Here is a 23194-nt window from a genome sequence, read left to right on the forward strand (position 1 = left end):
CTTCTGACATCAGAATGTAATCCTGTAGTTGACTTTTATCAGAATACATAAGTTGCATTTCTGAATAATTAACACCAATTTTGTGTAGATCTGTCAAACAACCTACTGTATACTGTAACTACTGTAGTTTGGTGGGTGGGGTCTATAAAAAAGGGGTAAAAAAAACAATTGAGTGTACAGCTTATGGTTCTGGAAAACATTTGTGTTATAGCATCATGCTGCTGTTGCCTTAAAGTAAGAGTGTAGTAGAAATAATGCACCACATTGCAGTCACGCTATGACTTTAGCAAAGAAGAAGAAGAAGAAAACACAAGTAATAACAATCCTAACAATCCTAAAAACAGATTTAGATTTTATAGAATCAACATTAGCAATCTGAGTGTTGATCCCAATTAAATATTAAACTATTATGGACAATCTACAGTGCAATCCCAGGGAACCTCCTGTGCCTTTCATGGTTTTAATGTTTCATATTTGCAATGTATATTCACAACAAAATAAAAAACACTTTATCATATCCAAGTGTTTATACAGTACGAAAATTCTACAGCAAATATTTTTGGGAGGCTTTATTTAATTGTTTTTATTTAAGAAAATAACAATAACAATATAAGAAATAAGCATGTAAAAATAAACATGCAAATACTTCAACAAATAAAATAATTTGCATTATTGTTGTAGATTTCATGGAATCAACGCTAGTGATTTGGAAATAACTTCAAATAATTTAGAGATCACACTCAAAAAACAACCTCTGATCTTGAATATATATTTTATGTTACCATTTTATATTCACACTAAAATAAAATCAGATTTAGGCCTTTGTATGATAATGTACAGAAAATAATTTGGAAAGACTTCATAATTTCATCATCCATGTAACGCCTTTCTTATTTTTTTAACAGCTTGTGTGTTAAAATCTTGTTTTATTGATTTACTTTTGTAAAATGTTTTCTTCTTAAAACTCCTGTAAGTTCGTGTGGGCATGCACACAGTCTATTCTACAAGTATCAGTGCAGGAAATGAAACACAGCAGGGGTCACGGTGAAAGTTGGGAGTCCACAGAGAGTTCATTTACAGTTGATTCCCAATACACAAGAGGAAGAGAATGCACATCATATGCGAAGTGATGATGACGAGGAAGAAGAGGGCCATCAGCAGGTCAGGTAGCAAGCAGAGCGAGCAGGGTTAGAGACAGTACCCAAAAAAGAGAAGGCCAGTGTTTGAATGCAGAAGATCTGTTTTCCTCAAAGTACGCTACTTGAGCTGCAGACAGAAAGCACAGAGACAGCTCATTGACATTTATGTAATTGTTTTTTTATTATAATGACATTTTTTGGGAAGATCTGAAAATGTTAGGCAGCAACACAGAGAAAAAGGAAATTTAAAAAATTGGAAGCGATAAAGCAGCAACAGAAAAAAGGCATCATGGGAAAGCTGTAGGCAGTCATACTTGGCCATAAATGTGCCACACAGTCTTGAGTTTAAAAATGATGCAGTTCATGAAAGCTTAAAGCAGCATGACAGTTGGAAGGCCTTATGACAGTTCTTTCCTTTATTAATCCCTAGTCAGCAGTTTCCTACTCACCCACACAGGCTGATCCCTCATCATTGGACTCGTATCCCTGGTTACATTTCTTCTTCGAACGGCACTTAAAACTCCCGTATGTATTGGTACAGACAGGACGCTCACGGGGACACACGGAGGGAAACTGTGTACACTCATCCTGATCTGAAAGTTATAAAACAATGGAATGAGGGATTGCATGTGTGGGATATTTAAGAGGTTTCAGTGACACTCTAACAGCTATTCTTATATCCTAGATTCTTACCTGTGCAGCGGCCATTTTCATTGACAAACAATCCATATCCACACTGCAAAATATATGTAAAGGTTACATAACAGAATAGGACTAAAATGAATTATTACTTACTTATGTGGAGCAGTACTTTAAAAGAAGTCTCAATTTGGTGCGATTTGTCTAATCGATATCAAATTAGTCAAAACAAAAAATGTAAATCTCATAAGCTTATGGTCAGCTCATTTTCGTCTGGGAGTAGCAAGATGAAATAAATTGGCTTAATAAACAGATGGTAAGTTAAAAAGAGGAGGATCGACAATTATTATTATTAAGTCTGCGATTTCTTAAAATTTATTTATAAAATGAAAATTCTGATTATGTTGGTTAACCATTTACAAATCATAAAGGACAAAAAAACCAAACCAAAAAAACTTGTTCACACCTCAATCTCTACTGTTGGGGTCACTTCCTCCTCAAAGGTTGGATAGTTGATCTCCATAACTGTGTTCAGGTCACTGAGCTCCAATGGTCTGGCCACAGAATGTCCATCTGGCCAGTACACCTCCACATTGGTGGCCACGTCTTTCCCTGTTGGTGAAGTACATGGCAAGGAAGCAGAAAGCCTCTCAGCACTTACAGAACAGTATGTCTTTGTAACCTCCCCTCAGAGTTTGGAGACACAATGAATGATTTCTTCTCTTTAAGCACAGCTCTCAATGGAAAAATTCAACTCAGGAGAAAAGGCCTCCCAAGAAGCTCTCTGGCAAAAGCCAGGTTAAAGCAGGCTTGGGTTTGGCACAAGGGTTGCAGGCTTTTAACAAATGCACAAGAATGTGCAGGGCTGCAGCTGTGTGCAGTATGGACTAAACTTGTCTGATTTGATACAGTAAGTGAAAGTCTTATGACTAACAGCATACAAGACAGGATTATGGTTTGGGGAGCTAGTGGTATACTGTAGCAGGCAATGTTCCAAAGAGATGCTCTGTGGCAAAGTTCCAAACCACTAGATTAGAATTGAGGTAATTGTGTTGCATAGTGTGCTGAGTGCCAGAACATCATGGATTTTTAATACTGCCCAGCCAAAAAAAGGTCATACATGCAAAGATTTTGTTCAACTGCCTTTAGCTTTGATTACATTTCCCAGTATGCTGGCCAAGTCATGTGTGAAAATGACTCCTTATACTCTTTCAGTCCTGGAATATGCCTGTACCATCAGGGGAGGAAAAATCCATTGATGTGATATAACCTGGTTATTCAGAGCATTCAGGTAGTCAGCTGACTTCATTTTGTTTTAATATAACATTGATGAGCCTAGATCTAAGCAACTCAAGCAAACCCAGACCATAATACTGCTACAGTGGGCACTATGCATTATGGGTGCATCGCTTCATACTTTATGCCCACCTTTTTTCTAATTAAATCAAATAGCTGTTTAGTCCTAATCCTATGAGTTCTTGTCACACAGTGTGTGGAAATGCTCTTACTTTTACTATTAAACATAGCTGTGATTCTTTTGTAATTTTTTTTACAATAAAACTTTAACAAGCGTTTAAGTGAGTTGTTTCATTCATTATTCTTTTTTTCTGACCACAATAATTTCACAAATTTGACAGTTTGTATTGTCTTTCCAGGTTTTAATAATATATTGGATGGCTCTTACCCCAATTCCAGTAATTGCAAATCTCCTTAGTTATTTTCTTTGCTTGATTCAGGCCAATAATGTGATCCTTCTGAAACAGTGTCTTTTTGGCAAGGCAGTGTATATTAATGCTTTTGGTCAGCTTCTGGCAAAGCAATGTCCCAGATTTACCCAGCATCAACCCATCCAAACCCATCCAAACTGCCACTATACTCACCCATTTGCCGACAGTGGCACGACTAGAGCCTGGTTATAGTTACTACAACAGCTGGCATGGCAGCATGTTGGTCCACACAAAGACCACGCAAAGAAAGGCAAACGGCAGAAGAAGATTACAGGACACCAAATGAACAGAAATGGGAAGGGATGGGGGGAAGAGCTTGACTAAAAGCAGCTCCCATTTCCTTCCATTCCGCTTTTTAGTCAAGCATGGAGAGATATTTTGTGTGCCTTGCCAGTCTTTAATTAAAGCAACATTTCTTAGGTAAACAGATCCTCAGGGGCTCCTGCAACGACCCGAGGCTGCATCTCCAGGTGCCCCTTGGGAGAAAACACTGAATATGTCACCTGCTGAGGCTCATGACTGATTTGTTTATAAATAGTCTATGTAGAGCTCTTACAGGGTAGAAGTAATTACGCTAAATTTTGTGCTAGCATTTCAAGATTAGCAGCAGTAAAAGTTTCATGATGCAGATTTTTATCCAACATAGAATGTACAATATGAAGCAATGCATTGAATTTTACTGAATTTTGGAGTCAATCTAATCTTCGGCTCTGTGGGAGCTGCAAACTGAAGCTTTATGGTCAACAATTAAGTGCTCTGACAGCTATGCCAAGAACATAGAATTAGTAGTCCTTTAGATCCTACTGTAAGTCATCCGAGGTGATTTACAGTCTTTTACCTCTCATTCCACACATCCAGCCTCCAGCACCAAATATGCCTATGTGATGCTACCCAGGTATACACATATTTACAGACCCTCTGGGTGATCATTTGACCGCTAAAGGAGATCATTCAGATTTTCACAGCATATTTAGAAAGTTCAGAGCTTCCAACTGGCTTCTGGCTACAGCTACAAATCTGGATGATGGCTCCCTGATGAGTTGCTGAAGCCACGCTCGGCGGAGCATCCGTAACCGAGCCATGGAGAGGGAGCACAGTCCTGCGCTGACCACCAGTTTCTGCACCTGTACGCCAGTGCCTCATCACAGACTTCTAATCAGTGAGGATATTAAAAATACCGGCTTCCACAAGGATTATGTTACCGCTGCATGAACACACTTGACATATGCACCCTAATGAAACAGGAATCACAGGGGAGTCAAGCAAAGCACATGTTGTTCGGCTGAAAATTAATTCTCAAAGAATAGCTGTCAGATTATTAATATTATTATTATGTTCATTAGGTATAAAGAAATTTTTGTTTAGGTATTGTAGTGATTCTAACATTAGCTAATAAAATCTAACATTGGATTGATTATCAGCCGGCTTTGGATTGCTTTGTTGTCATGGTTATTATAATTCCATTTCCTAGATAATATTTTGAATGCATAACAACATAGCAACATAACAAAATCAAACTTAAACAGAAAATGTGGTTCACATATTCGTCTGAATTAACAGCAAAAACAAGGGATTGTGTTAAGCTGCTCTGAAACAATGAGAGTGGTTTGCATGCCCTGCTAGAAGTTAAATAGAAATACAGCACATACCAAGTCCAAAGTGAGCTACAGGTTCCATTTCACACAGGTATCCAGAACCGCCATCGATAATACGTGTGTGAACGCCGTTTCTTTTAGTGTACACCACCACCTTGGCCCCCCGAGCAAAAGCACCAAACTGCGTGCGTGGAATCACACGGAGCCATCTGTTAGATGATCCCTGTGAGGAGCAATCAACAGCATGGAACAACTGCAAGACAACCTCTAAAATGAATTCCTTTTAGAAACAGCTATGATAATGGCATTTATTGTTGTTTATTTTGAAGGATGTAACTAAATGGATTTACTAATGTATAATAAAAATAAAAAGGGCTGATTTAACCAGTAACTAAACTACAGCATACACAGCAATTTCACATATAATAGTTTCCTTTCACATTTGAATGAAAACCCGGTTTTCAATTTAGAATGCATTTCCCTGTATTTTGCGGCTGTTTTATTAACAGTTAGAAATCGTGTGCTTACTTGATTCACTCGGTACACAGAGATAGGCTGAGCTGCACTCTCACCGTGCGTCACCAGCAGATCTAACTGTCCATCTCCATCAAAATCAGTCACAGCAGCTCCTACAGGACAAACATACTGTAGATGTTAGATGCAACACAGGTGATAGTGCCATGTCATGAAATCAGACCCTTTTTATATGCACAACATCAAATCAAAACCATATAAATATATTAAACAAAAATATATGGAGACACCATGTTCATTTTGGTTTAGATATTATAGATGATAGAGAAGTTCATTTACTACTCAAGATCAAACATTAAATTTTTTATAGTCTATTGTTCATTAAATACCCTGACTTTTAGCCCTCAATAACCATACACTATATAATGCTTTCTATTTCTTTAACACTTCAATGTATACTTTAAGGCAAAGTAAATGTGCATATTTAGACACATGCAGGTACAACACCATAACACACCACAGTGGATCTCTGATGCCACCTACTGGTAAAGAAAGGTCACATGTTTTTGCTTTGATATATTTCAGGTTAAGTTTACCCTGTCGTTTAACTTGAAGATGTTCTATACCATATCATATCATATAATTTTGGTTGTTTTCATTTGTATAAAATGAAACAGTTGTACGTAGTATAATTATGAGCAGGTACCTGTTCCCCTCCCTTCTGGTTCTGCTGCTTCCCCAATGTTCAGCTCCTCTATATGTGGGTCTGAATTTTCTCTTCGAGACACCCTGTGAAGTTACATGCATGTTACTTTTACTTGTCTATAGTGTATTACACATATGCTACATCACAATGATATACTATCTTTATATTTTCTGCTACTGGGTTATTTTCTAACATGACTCACTTGAGGCTATGCTCTTCTAAATTGTATTTGGCGGCTGATTTATTTATGTAGGGCAGAAAACTTGTACTTATGCAAAATTAGGTAATTAAGTAAGTAATTAAGATAACTTGGTAATTTCTTGAGGCGGCACAGTGCCGTAATAGTTAGCACTGTAGACTCACACCTGCAGAGTCGAGGGTTTAATTCCCGGTTGTTCCTGCGTGCATGGAGCTTGCATGATCTCTCCATCCATGATGGGTTTCCTCATCCACCCTGCTTTTCTCCCACAGTCCAAAGACATGCTGATTAGGCTACCTGACATTCCCAAATTGCCTTTAGTATGTGAGTAATTGTGTGTGCTTTTGTGCCATGTGATGAATTGGCACCCCATCCATGATTTATCACGACTAGTGCGAGTGAGTGAGTGAGTGAGTGAGTGAGTCATGGCTTGATTAAAATAAGATAACTGCTCCTTATAATACTAAAAACACAGGCCTACATTTAAAAGAAAAAAAACAGTGGGATTTTTTCTTTATGTGTTCTGTCCTTTAATTATTAATTGTTGGGCACGGTGGTGTAGTGGTTACTGTAGCTCTGTAGCCTTGCACCTCCAGCGTCCGGGTTCGATTCCCAGCCAGGTTGATTCCCATCTCTGTGTGCATGGAGTTTGCATGTTCTCCCCATGCTTGGTGGGTTTCCTCCCACAGTGCAAAGACATTTAGATAGGTTAATTGGCGTGCCCAAATTGCCTGTAGTGTGTGAGTGTTTGTGTGCCTTGTGATGGATTGGCACCCTGTCCAGGGTGTAAGCTGCCTCATGCCCTAAGTCTCCTGGGATAGGCTCCAGGACCCCCCAGCCCTGAATACAGGATAAAGCGGTATAGACAGTGAATGAGAAAGTCTCTTTCCTGGCTGAGCTTTATTTTAATACAAGTTATTTGTTGAATTATGGCATGGTGGCATAGCTATTAGCACTGTGGACTCACACCTTCAGGGTTAGGGGTTTAATTCCCAGATTGGCCCTGTGTGTGTGGTGTATGCATTTTCTCCCTGTGCTTGGTGGGATTCCTCCGGGTGCTCCAGTTTTCTCCCACAGTCCAAAGACATGCAGATTAAGCTAATTGGCATTTCTAAATTGCCTGTAGTGTGTGTGTGCATGCTTGTGCCCTGTGATGGATTGGCACGCTGTACCACAACTAGTGCCCGAAGTCCCCTGGGATAACCAGTAATATAGTTGCGCTATAGAGAATGAGTGAGTGAGCGAATATTTGCTAAACTGAAATTCTTTTGGTTTACCTAAACAGTCTGTTGGCTGATGCTCCTCTATATGCAATGTTGTTGAAAAAGACCTCCAGTTCATTGTCACTGTCAAAGTCTGCTACGATGACCGTGCGCACAGGAGATGGCATGGAAAACTTCTGCGAAGCAATGTCCTAAGACACAAAGGTATCAGGATCACTTTCACTCATAAACAGTGCAACTTCATCACAACCTCCAAAATTTGCTGTGAAAGAGGATAATTTACAGTAAAGACAGATGCTGAGAAAGACACACAGTTGAACTGTTATGGATATTATGGATAAGTAAATAATTAATGTCTGACGTCCTATATATTTGATAGAGAAGGAAGACCTTAAGGTAAATCATGCAGCTGAAAGACCCGCAGCAGCTGGAAGTAAGAGCCAGAGGAAGTAACGGACATTTCCTTGGTTCAGTGGTGCAGCAATAAGTCCATGAAGAGTTATAGAGCACTGCACTCCCTCAAGTATTTACCCCTCATTTTAATTATAGGGCTCATAAACTCTGCTCGAGGATTACCCCAGAATGACCTTGTCCTCCTTAAATAAAGAAGACACGATGGACAGTTTTGGACAGGGCTCACATTGAGAAAAGGGAAAAAGCAAAAGCAAGAGAGAAGTGAACATTTCTCACAACCTTCCTTTGGCAGCGAAAGCGTACAAAGGTGCATTTTTGGTACAAAATCAAAGTTCCTTAAAATGATAAGCAGTTTGCAGTGCTTGTGCAGATCGAGGTCACTTCAGATTTAATTAGCAATTCAGCAAAGTGACAGAACATCTTAATTAGAAATGGCAGTGGTCACCAGAGCCAGCAGTGCATTGCAGATGTCCCTGTACAAGTTCTCCCACAGGACATTAACCCAGTATGTGACCCCTATAAAACAGCTCCCTAGTGACATTTATCTATCTGGCCAGAAAAAAACATTGCCCCTAGTGACAACAACATCTGAAACAGCACAGCAAGTTAACACACGGTAATTGTTACATGATCACACAAGGCTCCAGATCAGCATCATGCTTGAAGTTCGGAGTGATTTCTGACTTGTTGTTAAAATTAAATATTGCATGAAAATCCATTTAGTGTAATTTAGATTGCTTTAGAGCTTAGTTCAGTTTAAGCATATCTAGTCATGGATCATGAACAACTAGCTACATACTGTAGTAATTTATAACTGCAGTCCCTGGACAGGTAAAGAAAGACAGACAATTATTTCACATTGTGCAAGAGCAACTCATTCTGGCATGAACTCAAATATGATGAATTCCCCTGTTAGTCATAAATTTATTCTCAGAAGATTATTACAGTTTTGTTATCATAGACATACTGTACGGTATGCAACAACATATGAGTGCTGATTTAATAGATTGATAATGCAGTAATATTAAATTAGTTCACTACAAGCAGTGTATGCAAGCTACATCAGAATTATCCAAATATATTTTATTTAAAAATTTTTGGCCCATCATCCTAAATCTTGCAGATACAGGACAAGGCTTATCCTATACTATATTTATATAGGAACAAAGTGATTCCAGCCTAATTTAGAACAATTTAGTCAAACTGAGTCAGAGAAATGATTTAATGTGTATCTGGATAAGATGCTCTTCATATCTTTCATTTTCGTCTACTGTATTTGAATACTGTAATCAGTCAGATATAATCATGTAGACCTCTGATTGTATGTGTAATTGTACTGTGGTCATAGAAAAGGCCTCAGACACAGTAAGGTTTGAGAAAGACAGTCACTTCCTCATCAACACTTTCTCCACCAGCATTAGGATAATCAACAGTGCTCCAATCTGCAGAGCTCCATAATCAGCAGCCATCATAATGTCTGCCAGTCTGTAACATCTTACTATGTTTGCTTCAAGAGGAGTGACACAGAGTTAATTGTTCAGTGAAAGTAAGAATGCTTTAATCAAAAAGGTGAAGACAAATTCTGAATCATGGATCATAAAATTTTGCAAAGTGTAACTTAAGACATTTCGTAATCCAGAAGAAAATCTAAAATCCTAATCTAGAGGTATACGGCCCAAGCATCAAATTACCAGGACACAGATACATGGTTAAAAAAATTATAATAATAATCTAGAGCAATTATGCCAAAATCTGATAAATGACACCTAACATTTTTCATCAAAATTATTAGCTTTCAACTTTGAGCAAATAAATGTACTGAAGTGCAAACAGTAGAGATGGGAATCACCAGGGACCAGACAATATATCATAACGATACCTAGTTTTTGATTCTATTTGTATTGTGCTTTTGTAAATATCACAATTTTACAAATATCTCAATTTAATATCTTATCTTATATATTTGGATATATATATATTTCTTTTGTTACAACTCTAAACAAATTTGCAAATAATTCTTTCCTACCACAAGGATGCTGTGCTACGTGCCAACATGTGAATAGCTAAATGTACTGTAGGATTATAGAGGAACAACAAGGTTTTGCTACGTCAAATGCTAACAAAGCAATACATGAATTGCTACATGAAAGAATTCTAATGAATAACAGAATCGATTTTTTATTCCATTTCGAATAGCACTAGTTAGTCAAATAACAACTGGTATAAAACATTTATACTTATGAGCACTGTCCAGTAGCCATGTTTGGAATGACCTAAGGCTATCAGCTAATTTAAATGTATGGGTAAAAAAAACCCACCTTGAATCTTTGTTTGCGATTATTGTTTAATTGCAGGTATAGACGATGTGGCCCATTCCAGTTGCCATACACAATGTCTGTCCTCCCATCCCGATTAAAATCTGCTAGAGCTACTCCACGCCCATGCTGCATTGGGTCCTCAAGTCCTGCAATAAGTATACATCATCCTAACAATTATTACAAAGTATTTTTTTTTTTTTTGCTGTTGATCAGTTTGCACATTTAAAGTAAAAAAATACACTATGGAAAAGGTATTTGGACACTTGACCATCACTTTTATACGTATGTGGTTCTACTCCAAAATATTGACAACTTTAGAAGTGTACAATTGTATAGGATGACTTTGTTTCTGAGGTATCATATTTCCCCTTAAGTGAAAAAGATGGGCCCAAATGTTTCATTATGGAAGTGCTCCTGTGTACAAAGCAAGGTCAATAAAGCTGCAGTTGGCCAGTGATGGACTGCAAGAACTTGAGGTCTCAAGCCCTGACCTCAACACCAATAAACAACTGTGGGACACCTTTGTGATAAATTGGAATGTCAACCCCACCCCAGGTGTTCTTAGACAGACCACAATAATGCTTGTAACTGAACAAACACAATCACAGATCAACTCTTGGTTTGTCTGGATGGTTTTGAAATAGATCAATATACTGTATATGTGTAATAGTCAAGTGTCCAAATACTTTCCCTGTGCGGCTCACCTGCCTGCGCAGCCACATCTGTAAATGTCCCGTCTCCGTTGTTGCGGAAGAGGAAGTTGGAGCTGTACTCATTGTCACAGAATATATCAGGAAGGGTCTGGCTGAGTATTGGCCCCACTACAACCCCACGTCCTCCTATAGTTCATTGCAGGGACAAGTACATTTACCATATGCAATGTGCAAATCATTACTGCTTTTCCAGGCCATTTCTCTATGCAGGCATGCCACTGTTTCTGCTGACACAAAGTACAATCACATTATAGACTCTCTACAGCCATATTGTCCCTCACTGCATTGCTTGCTTTAATACCCTGGAGGCAATGCTAAAACAGAATGCTTAAAACTTACATCTTTATATGTTGTAAACATTTTCTCTGCAATGCATTCAATTAGATAAATTAATAACACGAACATGATTTTTTTGCACTGTCCTTTAGCAAAAACCAAAATGTACCCGAACCTTAAGCCCATGCAAATGAAAAAAATATATAGTATTTTAATTACACAGAATAAAAATGGCTTTATCATATATCCAAAATGACCTTTCAGAACAATTCTCTTGTTTTTCCTGCCTCAGTGCACAACCTTTCATACCTGTACTTCTACTGAAACAGCATGAATAGAGGATGAAAGTCCACTTCACAATCTATGCTGATTAATAGAATGTTTGGCCCATTGAGCAAGTCCGGGTTGAAGTATGGCTCTGTCGTCCTTGTGGCTCCCTATGACTTTCAGAACAGCAAACAGCTGAGTAGGCCAAAAGCTGCCAATGAGCTGCTGCAGTGCCTTTACATGCACCTTCTCTCTCTATTAGGGCTGCTTTACCCAATAAACAGTGTCCATAACTCAATGACTCGCAGCCGATATGAGCAGTGGGTTCGGGTGTAAATCACCCACAGGGTTAAGCACACTGACCCTAATGGCAGCTGCTTTTAAGAGTTTTTTAGTCATAAACCCCTTTCTCTCACACATATAAAGTAATATAACATCATACCTGTAAACTTGTTGACTCCGGCCTGCTCTGCTACGTTAGACAGCGCAATAATCCCCATGGACAGGTCGCTGGAGCTTTCATCCATTTCGATCAGAGCATGTGGCCCGACATTCCCGCTGGCGTAGTTGGCAACGTAGATAGAATAGCGCCCTGTTCCCTAATACAGAGCAGGATTATTTATTGTGCATCTACCATTGGAATCGATTCATATCTCTGCACAAACAGAAAACGTGTAATTATGCAAATACCAAACACAGCATGTGTATGTGCTTCCAAATGTTAACTACTACTTTGTTGGATTGTAGGCCTTCATTTCTCTTGTTTGAGGACCCCATTCCTTCGCCTTCTCTGCATTCTCCAGCACCTACCCCGTGGATATTAATTTCACACTCCATTATCAGACAGAGTCCCTGTGGGCCTGAACTCAGTGAAAGAGCCATCTAAATGAACTTACGCACACAGTTTCAATAAACTCTCCAGCGATCCCTGCATCTCCACACCAGGGAAATGATGAACTAAAGAAAAGTGTGCATAAGTATATAAATACCACTACCTAGTCTCTGCGGTCTTAATGAAGCATAGTAATATAAATGTCAAACACATTACATTGTTCTCTGCACTCTACTGGGAAGTTAACTCAGGTCAAGAAAACAGCTTGAGAATGAGAGTTAAGAGAATATTTTATATTCTATAAATATGACAGGCCTCATTGGTTTCAGTTTACTGAAAATTACTTAATGGGATAGCAATTTTATTTGATTCATAATCATCAGTAAGTACAGATTGGAAACACACACTGATAGATAGGTTCGATGATATCGCCCCTTCACTGGTACATGCCTTCGCCAAAACGTATGAAGCCAGCAACCGCAACCGTCTTTTTTTTCCACACACATGAGCTGACAGACGGCCATAATTGGCTAGTGTCGCTCTATTAACAGAGTAATGCCATTCTATCCATCCAGCATGCCCAATTATACTTTCTTGGACTCCTAGCCATGAATGACTATGGCATCTTCAGTATTAAAACTCCAGACAATAGAAAAACAACCACTCTAGCACTTTTTAACCTCATTTAATAACTATCAGTCCAGAACTGTCAGTCATTTATGCAACCATCATGGGTAAAAAAAAATTGACAGATTTTCATAGAATGAAACACACTTAAAAGGGATGTCCTACCATATTTTTCCTAATGCAATTTTGAACTAAATTTCTTATGGGATCCATATGCATGCAGATACTGAGGCATTGCTACTGTATGTTTAGCAGATTATAGCAAATCCCCTTCATATGAAAGTTGCCCTACCTCTGACAGGTTGAATTATGCAGACAGTCTCCATGATGTATGGCTATCCTGTGCTTAGTAATCATGGGACAGACTCCATATCCACAGGACCCTTCAGTCATTCTCATTCATTGGTTATTAAAGATAACTAAATGAAAAGTTGCATGCAAATGTTTTGGCAAGCCTTGCCAAATTACATAATTTGCTGATTTAAGAAGTAAAAAAAATTGGTAAGCCAACCAAGCTAATAGTAAATCACAGCGTTCAAAGGGTTTCTGTAGCCAGCTTAGATACTTTTATTCTTGCTTAATACATTTTCATTCACTTTTATTGGCCTTCAGGGGAAAATTTTTTAATTTTTTGAAAATACAAACAACTTCTTCACTGATTATGTCTCTACATGTACATTTGGTCTGATATTCTTTTTTTACTGGGATCCATCTTCCTGTTCGATGTTTTCTGCCACACTGGCTGATACACAACCCCAAAGCACAAGACATGCATCCATATGTTTAACAGTTATGGATGTTAATAAATATGAAGTAACGGCATTTACCAGTTAGCTGCATAACTATCACCTCATGGATAGGAAATTAGTGGCATGATGGATGCATTGATAACCTGACAAGGACATGGTTAGGAAGTAGTATGAACTTGTTTAATGCATATTTTTCCATTTTGATCCCGTTCCAGCTGGGTTCTTTAATATTGTTCGCACACGGTGGGATCTTCATGGTCTTTGTCAGATAAAACAGCAAATTGTGCGGTTTTATTAAATGCTGTTGCTTCTTTCTCCAAACATATCTTTAGTGATTGTGACCTTAGAATTCCATTTGCACTTTACTAGCACATAGCACTTGTTTCCAAACTTCCACTTGTTACTAGACATTGTCTTGCATAAATCAGATATTCAGTTTTGTATTAAGGTTTCCTTCTGATGATTCTTCATGCCAACATACAGAAATTTTTATCTGAACATTTCCTTGCTCTTCCAGACGTCTGCAGTTCCCCTAAACTGCCATTTTTAATGACAGTGCCAATTGTGAACTAGAAGCACTTTGAAATCTTTTTAGAATATTCCTCTACTTGGTAGTTATCAGTGAACTTAATTTTCAGAATTTCATTCAGCTACTTAGATGACTTACCATGGTAGTTAAGTGCTAGCACAAGGTTTGAAGAGTCAGGGAATTTATTACTCAAATTATTATTCCTAATGACAATTCTTGACCAGCCTAATGAGACTTAATGAGTCAGTTAAAGCTTAATGAGTTAATTAAATTCTGATCCTTTTGAACTAAACTTTCACACACACAATTACTGTTTTTTTCTGTCATTCCAAGTTATATAGTGAATTAGCTTTAAACTTTGCAGTTTTATTTTTAAATATATTACTGCAGATACTATAGTAACTTTTTTTCAATTCAATCTGAAGAAGCTGCAGCTAGATAAAATATAACATGCTGCCCGGCTATACACAGACTGACTTACTGACAGCAACTTGTATGTGTGGTAATAGTTTTAGTTTTGCTAGAATTGTAATTTTAAATATCAAGTGATGGAAACTATAAAATAAAATGTCCCAGTGTTGTTAAAATGCTGCTTGTCCTCTCAAGTAAGTGGACTGAAACAAGCTGTTCAACTGTAAAAATCAATAAAGTATGTTTTTGGCTCAACTTTTAAATACAGCTGTATAAATTCCTCCACTGGCTAGAGTGTATGTTTAATCAACATGGACAAAGGTTACCTGCATGTACCTTATTATATTCTGTCAAATATAATAAAAAAGATTTTCCCACATTATTCCTGCAAAAAGAGCGGCTTGATTTCTAAAATACTAAAATATGCAGATATTAAGCGTAATCAGGAAATGTACTGATTAATCTTTTGGCGTAAATCTAGAAAAACAAAATAAATCACTAAAATTTAAAACAACTGCACTTCCATTATAACTGAGTTTCAATTAAACAGGTTTTCTGCACTTTTCTCAGGATTGTGTGAAAAATAGTGAGTTTTATTTATTTTTATTTTTTTTGGGGGGGGGGGGGGGGTTATTACATAATGTCCTTTGACTACATGCTAAAAGAGACCAGTTCAATCATGCTTTGCTTGTATATCTACAGTATATCTAAACGCACAGGTAGAGCTGTAATTCATTTTTTCACCTTTTCATTTGACACTCTGGCTCATTCTGGATATCTTATATATCAGTTCCTACATGAGCTGAGTTAGTTACCAACTTCTAGCTTATCTCAAACATGTTGTATATAATCACAACGAATTTCAAATTAATTTACTAAACTTGGCTAAAATGTTGTGTGAGGGAAAAAAAAGGATTGCTCTAATAACTAAACTTTGGCATTATATCTCATGCTAGTTTTAAAATAACAAAAAAAAACGAAATAAACAAACCAACAAACAAACAAATAAATAATTTAATAAATCCTCGAGTAAAAGCTATTGGAACTGGACCAGAAGGGCAACGAGCTGTATATAAATAGAAAATGCAGCCCTATTCAATATAGTGTGTATATATACAGTATATAGCCTACTGTATATAATTGTTGAGGAAAACCAGAGAACCCAGAGGGAACCCATGTAGACACAAGGGAACTCCATAAACAGTACTATAAGAGCAAGATCAGGTGGGTCCTCTGGATTTACACCAACATTATACCACTAGCGAATGAGGCGTATAAAAATACTTTGTGTTTTAGATTTTAGATAGACAATATTAAACACTGCAAACCATTGTTCCTAAAAAAAAACACAAAAGACCAAAAGAACAGAATAAATTTTTGTCTTTGCTCCATTATATTGCAAATAGTTAAAGAAAAAGACATTGCTCTGCCAGTTAAATGCTGGTCTTTTTCCTAATGCATCCTGCTTCTGTTGGAAAAGGTTCCAGTAACAACCATAAAACCCATGGATAATTACTGGCCTGTACAGATAGGAGTGAGTAAGAACCGATTTATCTCCATTCCACAAGCAGGTCAATTTATCTCCCTGTCCACCCTTAAGAGACAAATGACAGTACTTCATTGTCAAACAGGACACTTTCTTTAAAATGCTTTTCTGTATTCATTGTCCTTCATGTTGATGGGTATTTAGCAGATGGATAAATATCAGCGGACCTCAAGTTTTAACACATACAGTAATACCTAATCCACTGGCATTTCTTTGTACTAATTGTTTCCAATGCCCTTATTGGACTGCAACTTCAAAGAGGCAGGTTTAGCAATCTATAGCACTACATTAAATGTTTATTTTAGTCTCCCTGGGGATCTCTTAAAACCTCCTTGCTGTTATTAAATGATGCTGTGTGGTTCTTCCACAGTTCAGTTAAATCTAGACTGAACACATTTGTGTTGTTTTAGTTTACACCCTCACCCAGCTGTGCTACATCATTTACGCAGTACCGCAGAACAGCATCCTCTTATTGCTCAGTCAAATGGAGCTGCAATCAAAAAATCTATTTCAATCCCTCGGCTGCTGCCTCACAGGATAAGTGGACATCGTTCATTGCTGACGGCAGTGGAGAAGAGTAGGGAAGCCAGAAATATGCAGTTCAGCTTATTGTACTTTAGCTATCAACTACATAATTTACACCATAAGCAATCTATAAACTTTTGCTGATTAGCTCTGAATTGTATGGAACAGCATCATCTTTCATGTGTGGTTCTAATATAAGGTCTTGTCTTGTAACATGATGCTCAGTCAGATCTAAATATTTTGCAGATGTTCCACGGAAATGAGGCGTAGCGCTTTTCCTAGCTGCCCATTTGACTCTCAGTAGACAGTCTAAGAGGATGTCTAAGAGACTTATCAGGTGAAATTTGATAAAGTTCTGTTACCTTTCTATCCACACAGGCTACAGACCGGCCTGCCATTCGATTTGCCACATCTCTCTGTTCGTTTATCTCGTCATTTAAAAGATCTTCAAAACGTCCATTGCGAAACTTGAAAAGCTTATCAGTATACGTTGCTCGACCTGGTTAATGAAAGCAGAAGATTGTACTGTATAAATAGAAATGCATTGCTTTCCTTTACATGCCTTTTGTGTTTGTACTGTATCACTGCATTAGAGTATGTGTAAGTACAGTACATACCAGAGAAAGCATTATTGGAGTTAAGAACATAAATTTCTTCCCTTCCATCACCATCTATGTCACAAGCAGTGACTCCAATTGCATTCCCCTGTCGGTCTCTGAGTGCATAGTACGGTGAACTGCGGTTATCTACAGCAATGTTCAATAATCTTTTCTTGGCTTTATCGTACTTCAGCACCAGATTTGGGCCATTGTACCTGCAGGTGGAAAAAAAAATATATATTGATTAATATTATACTTTTCTGTCAAAATACTTTTAGAGAAGTTCATCTATCAAGGAGTTTCTATTTATAATTGTTATCATGATAAATGATGTCATTTTGTAATTTTTGTATGTTTTAAAGAACATTAAGTTTATCAAAACTGCAGCATTTTAAGCCATCTATAGCTTAACAAATGTAATGAAAAAATGTTTTACTCTTGTTGTTTTCAATTATGTTATGTATTATGTATCACTTTAGAAATTAAATTATGTTATGTATTACGTATCACTTTAGAAATTTAATCTAAAATTGTTTTACAAATTTACACTACCATACTGCGTTATTAAAGCCTTTCTCCAGCTTCTTCTCTTTTTCTCTTAGCTAAATGACACTATTTAAAAAGATTATATTACAACCATAGCTGTTTTTCTAACATTCAGCAGTTCCTTGTTTGTAATAGTATAAATCAATCAGTCATAACATTCTGACCACTGGCATGTGAAGTAAATAGCATTGATTATCTCGTTACAGTGGCATCTGGAAGTTGGATATATTAGGAGCATGTGAATATTTTTTTTGTCCCTGATGTTAATATATTGTAAGCAGAAAAAATGGGCAAGTGTAACGATTTGTGCAACTTCAAAAAATGTAAAATTGTGATGGCTAGATGCCTGGGTCAGAGCAACTCTTCCAAGTCCCCAGTGGTCAAGGCCTACCTAAAGTGGAGGATCATGGGCAAATAGGATCATGTGCAGCCAAGGCTTGTTAATGCATGTGGGGACCAAAGACTGACCCCACCTCGCAACTTATAGAATCGGCCACCGATGGCTTGGTGCCAGATATTACAGAATACATTCAGAGGTCATTCAAAAGGGGACCTACTGAATATTAAGACTGTGGTCATAATGTAATGGCTGATCGATATAAAGTTTGGTGCTGGCATCTTTCTCAAGCTAACATTTGTACTTTCTTTTTAATTTTTCCCTCTTAAATATCTGTTTTGACTAAAACCTGATCAGGTTTCATGAAAAATTTTTTATAAAAACTTTTTAATTGAATATACGACCCCAATCCATATTTTGCTTTGCAAGGTCTTGTGTTTTATAATACTCACCCAGCCACAAATATTTCCAGGTCCCCGTCCCCATCCACGTCAGTGACAGCCACACCGTAATTTAGCTGAGTGGGGTTGTTCTCATAATCAGGGGGCAGCACACTCTGAGTGACAGCTACAAACATGGGCTCTGAGCGCTGAGTCAAGCAATGACCCACCATACCAAGAGCTACCACTATCACCCACGAAGACATGGCCACCTGCTAAACACATAGATAATGTTAGTGTTTCCTTTCTGACCTGGTGCTGAAATTTCAGGTGCTGAAATTCTTAATATGCATTAAGTTGATTTAGGAATATCTAACAGCCAGATATGTCCATGGATAATCTTATACTATGCCACAGTTATATAAATGTGGTTGTTAAATTAAAAATATTACTAGTATTACAGACTTTATCTCAGTTGTTCTTTAAACATGTTTTACATAGTTTTACAATACAGTACCTCAGTTTTTGCTACATTTTTAAATTCTTGGATATAATCGTTGATCTTTAAATCATTTAGCCATTAAGTCATTATAAATTTTTCATGGACATTAGGGCTGCAGCTAATGACTATTTTCATAGTCAAATAATTGATTACTGAATTAAATAATCAGCTTTTCAGAATATGAATCACACAGCTTTTCATTGGCTCTTATTTACCTAGCAGCTTTTAAATTTAGTTTGAGCTTGTTTTAGGCATGTGCTTACTACCAAAAAAACAATAAAAGTGCATACTTCATTCAAAATTAAATCTTTCAATAAACTTTCCTGCTGACAGAAAATATATCAAAACCTTTTTTTTTTTTTAAATCCAAGAACAAGGCTAAGCAAAGAAGCATCAATAAAATATACCGGTTCTTTAAAATTTAAAGATGGCAGATGGCAGTGATGGCATTTTAAGTTGAGATATGAAGAAAACTGAGCGTGTGGTGGTGGATGCGTGATTAGGCACTTATCTGTGAAGGGAGAAAGTCAAGGAGGTGGGAAAGGACACATAGTTAAGGAAAATGTGACTAAAAATTGTCTGTGGTTGCTGTAAGTTGAGATTTAATAAAGAGGAAACAACGAGAGTAAGAGGGAGAGAGAGAGAGAGAGAGAGAGAGAGAGAGAGAGAGAGTGAGAGAGAGAATAAAGAAAGTGGTCAAAAACCAGCAACATTGTGTATGTGATTCACTTAAAAATGGTTCACAGAGGAGAACTAGAAATAAAACACTGGCTCACAGCAACACAGACACTGTTTAGCACTTTGCCAGCATCTCCTCATGTGTGCGTCCTTTCCCACTTTGCAGAGCAGCAGTTGACTTCACTCCCCACCACCACTACGAAACATTTTTTTTTCCTGACTGTTTTTCCTGATGTAAAAGTAAAATAATATTCCCACAATTTGGGTGTCAATGCCTACTGTACATGTCAGAGCATTCAAAGTGTATTAATTATATTTTTTTTGCTAGCTAATTTGGTCATCAATTTTAGGCTTGCACAACTAATGAACAATAGCCATTAACTGCTAAATAAGCTGTGTATTTCTTAAATCCGAACATTATGTTTGATCTTAAATCAAGTGCAATATGCAATATATAAGTGCATATCTTTCAGTACAAGAAAAATATCATAAATCTCTGTCCAGTAAATTGCATCTTCTATGAATTTACAGCATTGTAAATAGTACACTTCAAATTAAACAAAATGGTTAAACAAACATGTTGATGTTAAATAAAATACACAATATCAGACTATTGCATCAAAAGTTAAGGTGTAATACAGCAAGCAAGTGGCAGCAACATACTGTAACTAACCATCAGGAGATGCTTGATGTCACTTATTGAGCTTGCCTGCTATACAGTATGTAGCCTTAAAATTCTCTGTGTAAGGAAGTGTGCACAAAGCACAATAGGAAACACAGTTCACTGACAGCTGGATTTAAAATGTCTTCCCCTGTTAAGAGGCAATTACCCGGTCAACTTTTCACTTACAGGGCAATAGCATAAATCAGGGGATTGAAGACAGGTGATAGACCAAGTCTAAATTAAGACCTGAGAGAAAAAAACAATCCTATTGCATGAGGCAGACATTTTGAAAAGAAACCAATCCATATGTGACCGAAAAAAGGGAAGAAAAAAAAAAAGATTCAAAGACACTGGAGCATCTGCTCAACAGCCAGGATGAGGTCAATGGAATGAGAGTATTTCAAATTGAACAGTGGACAGTCTAAGGATAAATGGCCTAGTGGACTAGATTCTGATGTATAAGGAGTGAATTCATCACACTGACTAAATACTAATTTAGAAGAAGCACTGCTTAAAGACAATGACATTGACCCGTAAATGTATGTAAACACTATGGTACTATGGTACATGAACTGAAGTGAAACTACGCTGAAATTATGTAAAGGAAAGGGTGTTGTGATTGGGAGAAATGACTGAGAGAAAATGAGCACCACGAATTTCACAAGGCTGCATGGTTTACTGTATAACGAGCTGCTTTTATTGATATAATACAGTATGATAACACAAAATTATTAAAGTCCTCAATGTGACAAAGGTGCCCTTGGTAAATGCAACATTTATAGCATGCAAACACAATCGCACAAAGTCCATTTATTTTGGCTACTCTATTTCAGACATAATAATAAATATAATGGAAGTGTCTGATTACTTAAACACAAAGGTTTAACCATTATAGGGGCTAATGGAGTGGGAAGAAGGTTGGAGGAAATGCTGAATGAAAAATGAATGTGTCGTTTTATCTATTATGCAGTGATTGTAAGGACAAAGGACAACATCCAAGACTGATGTTGTCTTTAAATGTGATATAAAATAACGGGTTTAAATAAAAAGGGAGTGTGATACTGATTCAAAGAGTATGTCATATGTATTTTTTAAAAGGAAGAATTTTGGCTAGAAATAAGAAAAAAAAAACAAGATGCATTACAGGCTAAACATTGTATGGATGCTTTAAAAGTCCTTATGCAAATGACAGTAAGGATGAAGGCTTCCTTACACATGCTAATTTTCTTAAGGTGACATATGGTGGCTCTGCATCTCACTGCAGTTGTGTACTTTTGAATGCTCACATAACACTGGCCTTCTGATAGACATTTCACTAATACAAATATCCCAGTGCAAACTGTAAACGCCTCACTGTGACACCTAGAAGCCGTGGGCTGACTTTTATTAGTGGACTTTTATTAGTAACGTTTAACATTTGAGCATTCCTGATTATACAGTATAAACTTTCCTTTGGATTATTTTCTAATTCGACATCTTTCGAAAATGACCCATGTAAAAAAACAATCATAAGGTGCCTTATCGTACTGTGCCATGGGAGCATGAACAAATATGGTAAAGCTAAATATTAAGCTCTAAGATTTTGCCATAAGCAGAAATATTCGTAGGCTGGTTAGTAGCCTTGGACATTATGCAGGTTTGGATGACAGTTTGCTGTCATTTTGCGTCAGGCAGGCTATTAAATTTTATCCTAAATGACTGCGTCAAAGAGCTGCAGCATCAGTTTATGAACTCGTGACTCTTCTCTCCTCTGAAGGACTTAAATACACACATTCACAGCAAGTCCACACACTCATTGCAAGTCCATACACGCAATGCAAGTCTATACACTCAATGCAAGTAAGTTAAAGTTAGAAAGCAGAGGTGCAAAATGAATGATGTTACCAGCACTTCTGGTACACACACACACACACACACACACACACACAAACTATATAATGTTTGCTTTTTCATGAATCATGTCTAGGCAAATCAGGGTCTTAAGTTGATAATCATCATCATCATTATCAACAACAACAACTACTGTACTACTACTACAACGACAACCATAACAACAGAAGAGAAGAATAATGAGAAGCAAAATGATCACAACCAGCAACCTTAATGATGACCGTCTCATCCGATTCTTAATAAATCTCTTTAAGTTCAGAAAAAAAACTTATCCTGTCATCTATTTGCCTACAAAATACAAAACATCCGAAATTCCCCATAAATTCTTAATGCATTATGAGAAGTAATGCGCATTCGGCATGCAACGCATCCTGATGGTCCGCTGTAAACTTTCTCTAGGAGGGAAGCCGAAAGCCCGGGAGCATGCACTCAGACACCTACATGAAAAACCGCGTCGCCGGCGAGCTAAAGGATTCCCTCCGATGCGATGCTGAGCGGGTATCCTGGACCAGTCTTGTGTGCTACACTCTCGGGTTTTTTAAAACACAACTTCTTACACAACTGAGTTTATGAACGCACTTGTGTAAGAATCTGCCCAATTATGAGAGCCTGGATTGAATACTTACCAAGATAGCCAATGACGTGCGCGGAGGGCGGAGCCAAACCTGCGGCAAGAGACACAGACTTCT

At 37.4% G+C, this 23194-nt stretch overlaps 1 protein-coding gene across 1 annotated transcript; it reads right to left on the bottom strand.

The window, feature by feature from the left end:
* Positions 1–683: 683 nt before the first annotated feature.
* crtac1b (cartilage acidic protein 1b) lies at positions 684–22998 on the bottom strand. Its single transcript, XM_053502486.1, has 15 exons — positions 22947–22998; positions 18844–19046; positions 17527–17723; positions 17272–17408; positions 12133–12289; positions 11139–11273; positions 10435–10580; positions 7757–7893; positions 6281–6363; positions 5629–5729; positions 5155–5323; positions 2245–2390; positions 1833–1875; positions 1589–1732; positions 684–1266 (listed from the first exon to the last, which is right to left on the bottom strand). Exons 2-15 carry the CDS (start codon positions 19035–19037, stop codon positions 1163–1165), a joined length of 1893 nt encoding a protein of 630 aa, XP_053358461.1. The 5' UTR covers positions 19038–19046; positions 22947–22998; the 3' UTR covers positions 684–1162.
* Between the last annotated feature and the right edge of the window lie 196 nt (positions 22999–23194).

Source organism: Clarias gariepinus, chromosome 8 (assembly GCF_024256425.1).
Source record: "Clarias gariepinus isolate MV-2021 ecotype Netherlands chromosome 8, CGAR_prim_01v2, whole genome shotgun sequence".
Taxonomy (NCBI): domain Eukaryota; kingdom Metazoa; phylum Chordata; class Actinopteri; order Siluriformes; family Clariidae; genus Clarias; species Clarias gariepinus.

What these genes read in the sequence shown, in the direction of transcription:
- crtac1b (XM_053502486.1), bottom strand. Translation starts at nt 19,037, where the DNA reads ATGTCTTCGTGGGTGATAGTGGTAGCTCTTGGTATGGTGGGTCATTGC. An exon ending in CTCCAATAATGCTTTCTCTG is followed by an intron (nt 17,409 to 17,526) that starts GTATGTACTGTA and finishes TTCATTAACCAG; the next exon opens with GTCGAGCAACGTATACTGAT. An exon ending in AGATGTGGCTGCGCAGGCAG is followed by an intron (nt 10,581 to 11,138) that starts GTGAGCCGCACA and finishes TACTTATTGCAG; the next exon opens with GACTTGAGGACCCAATGCAG.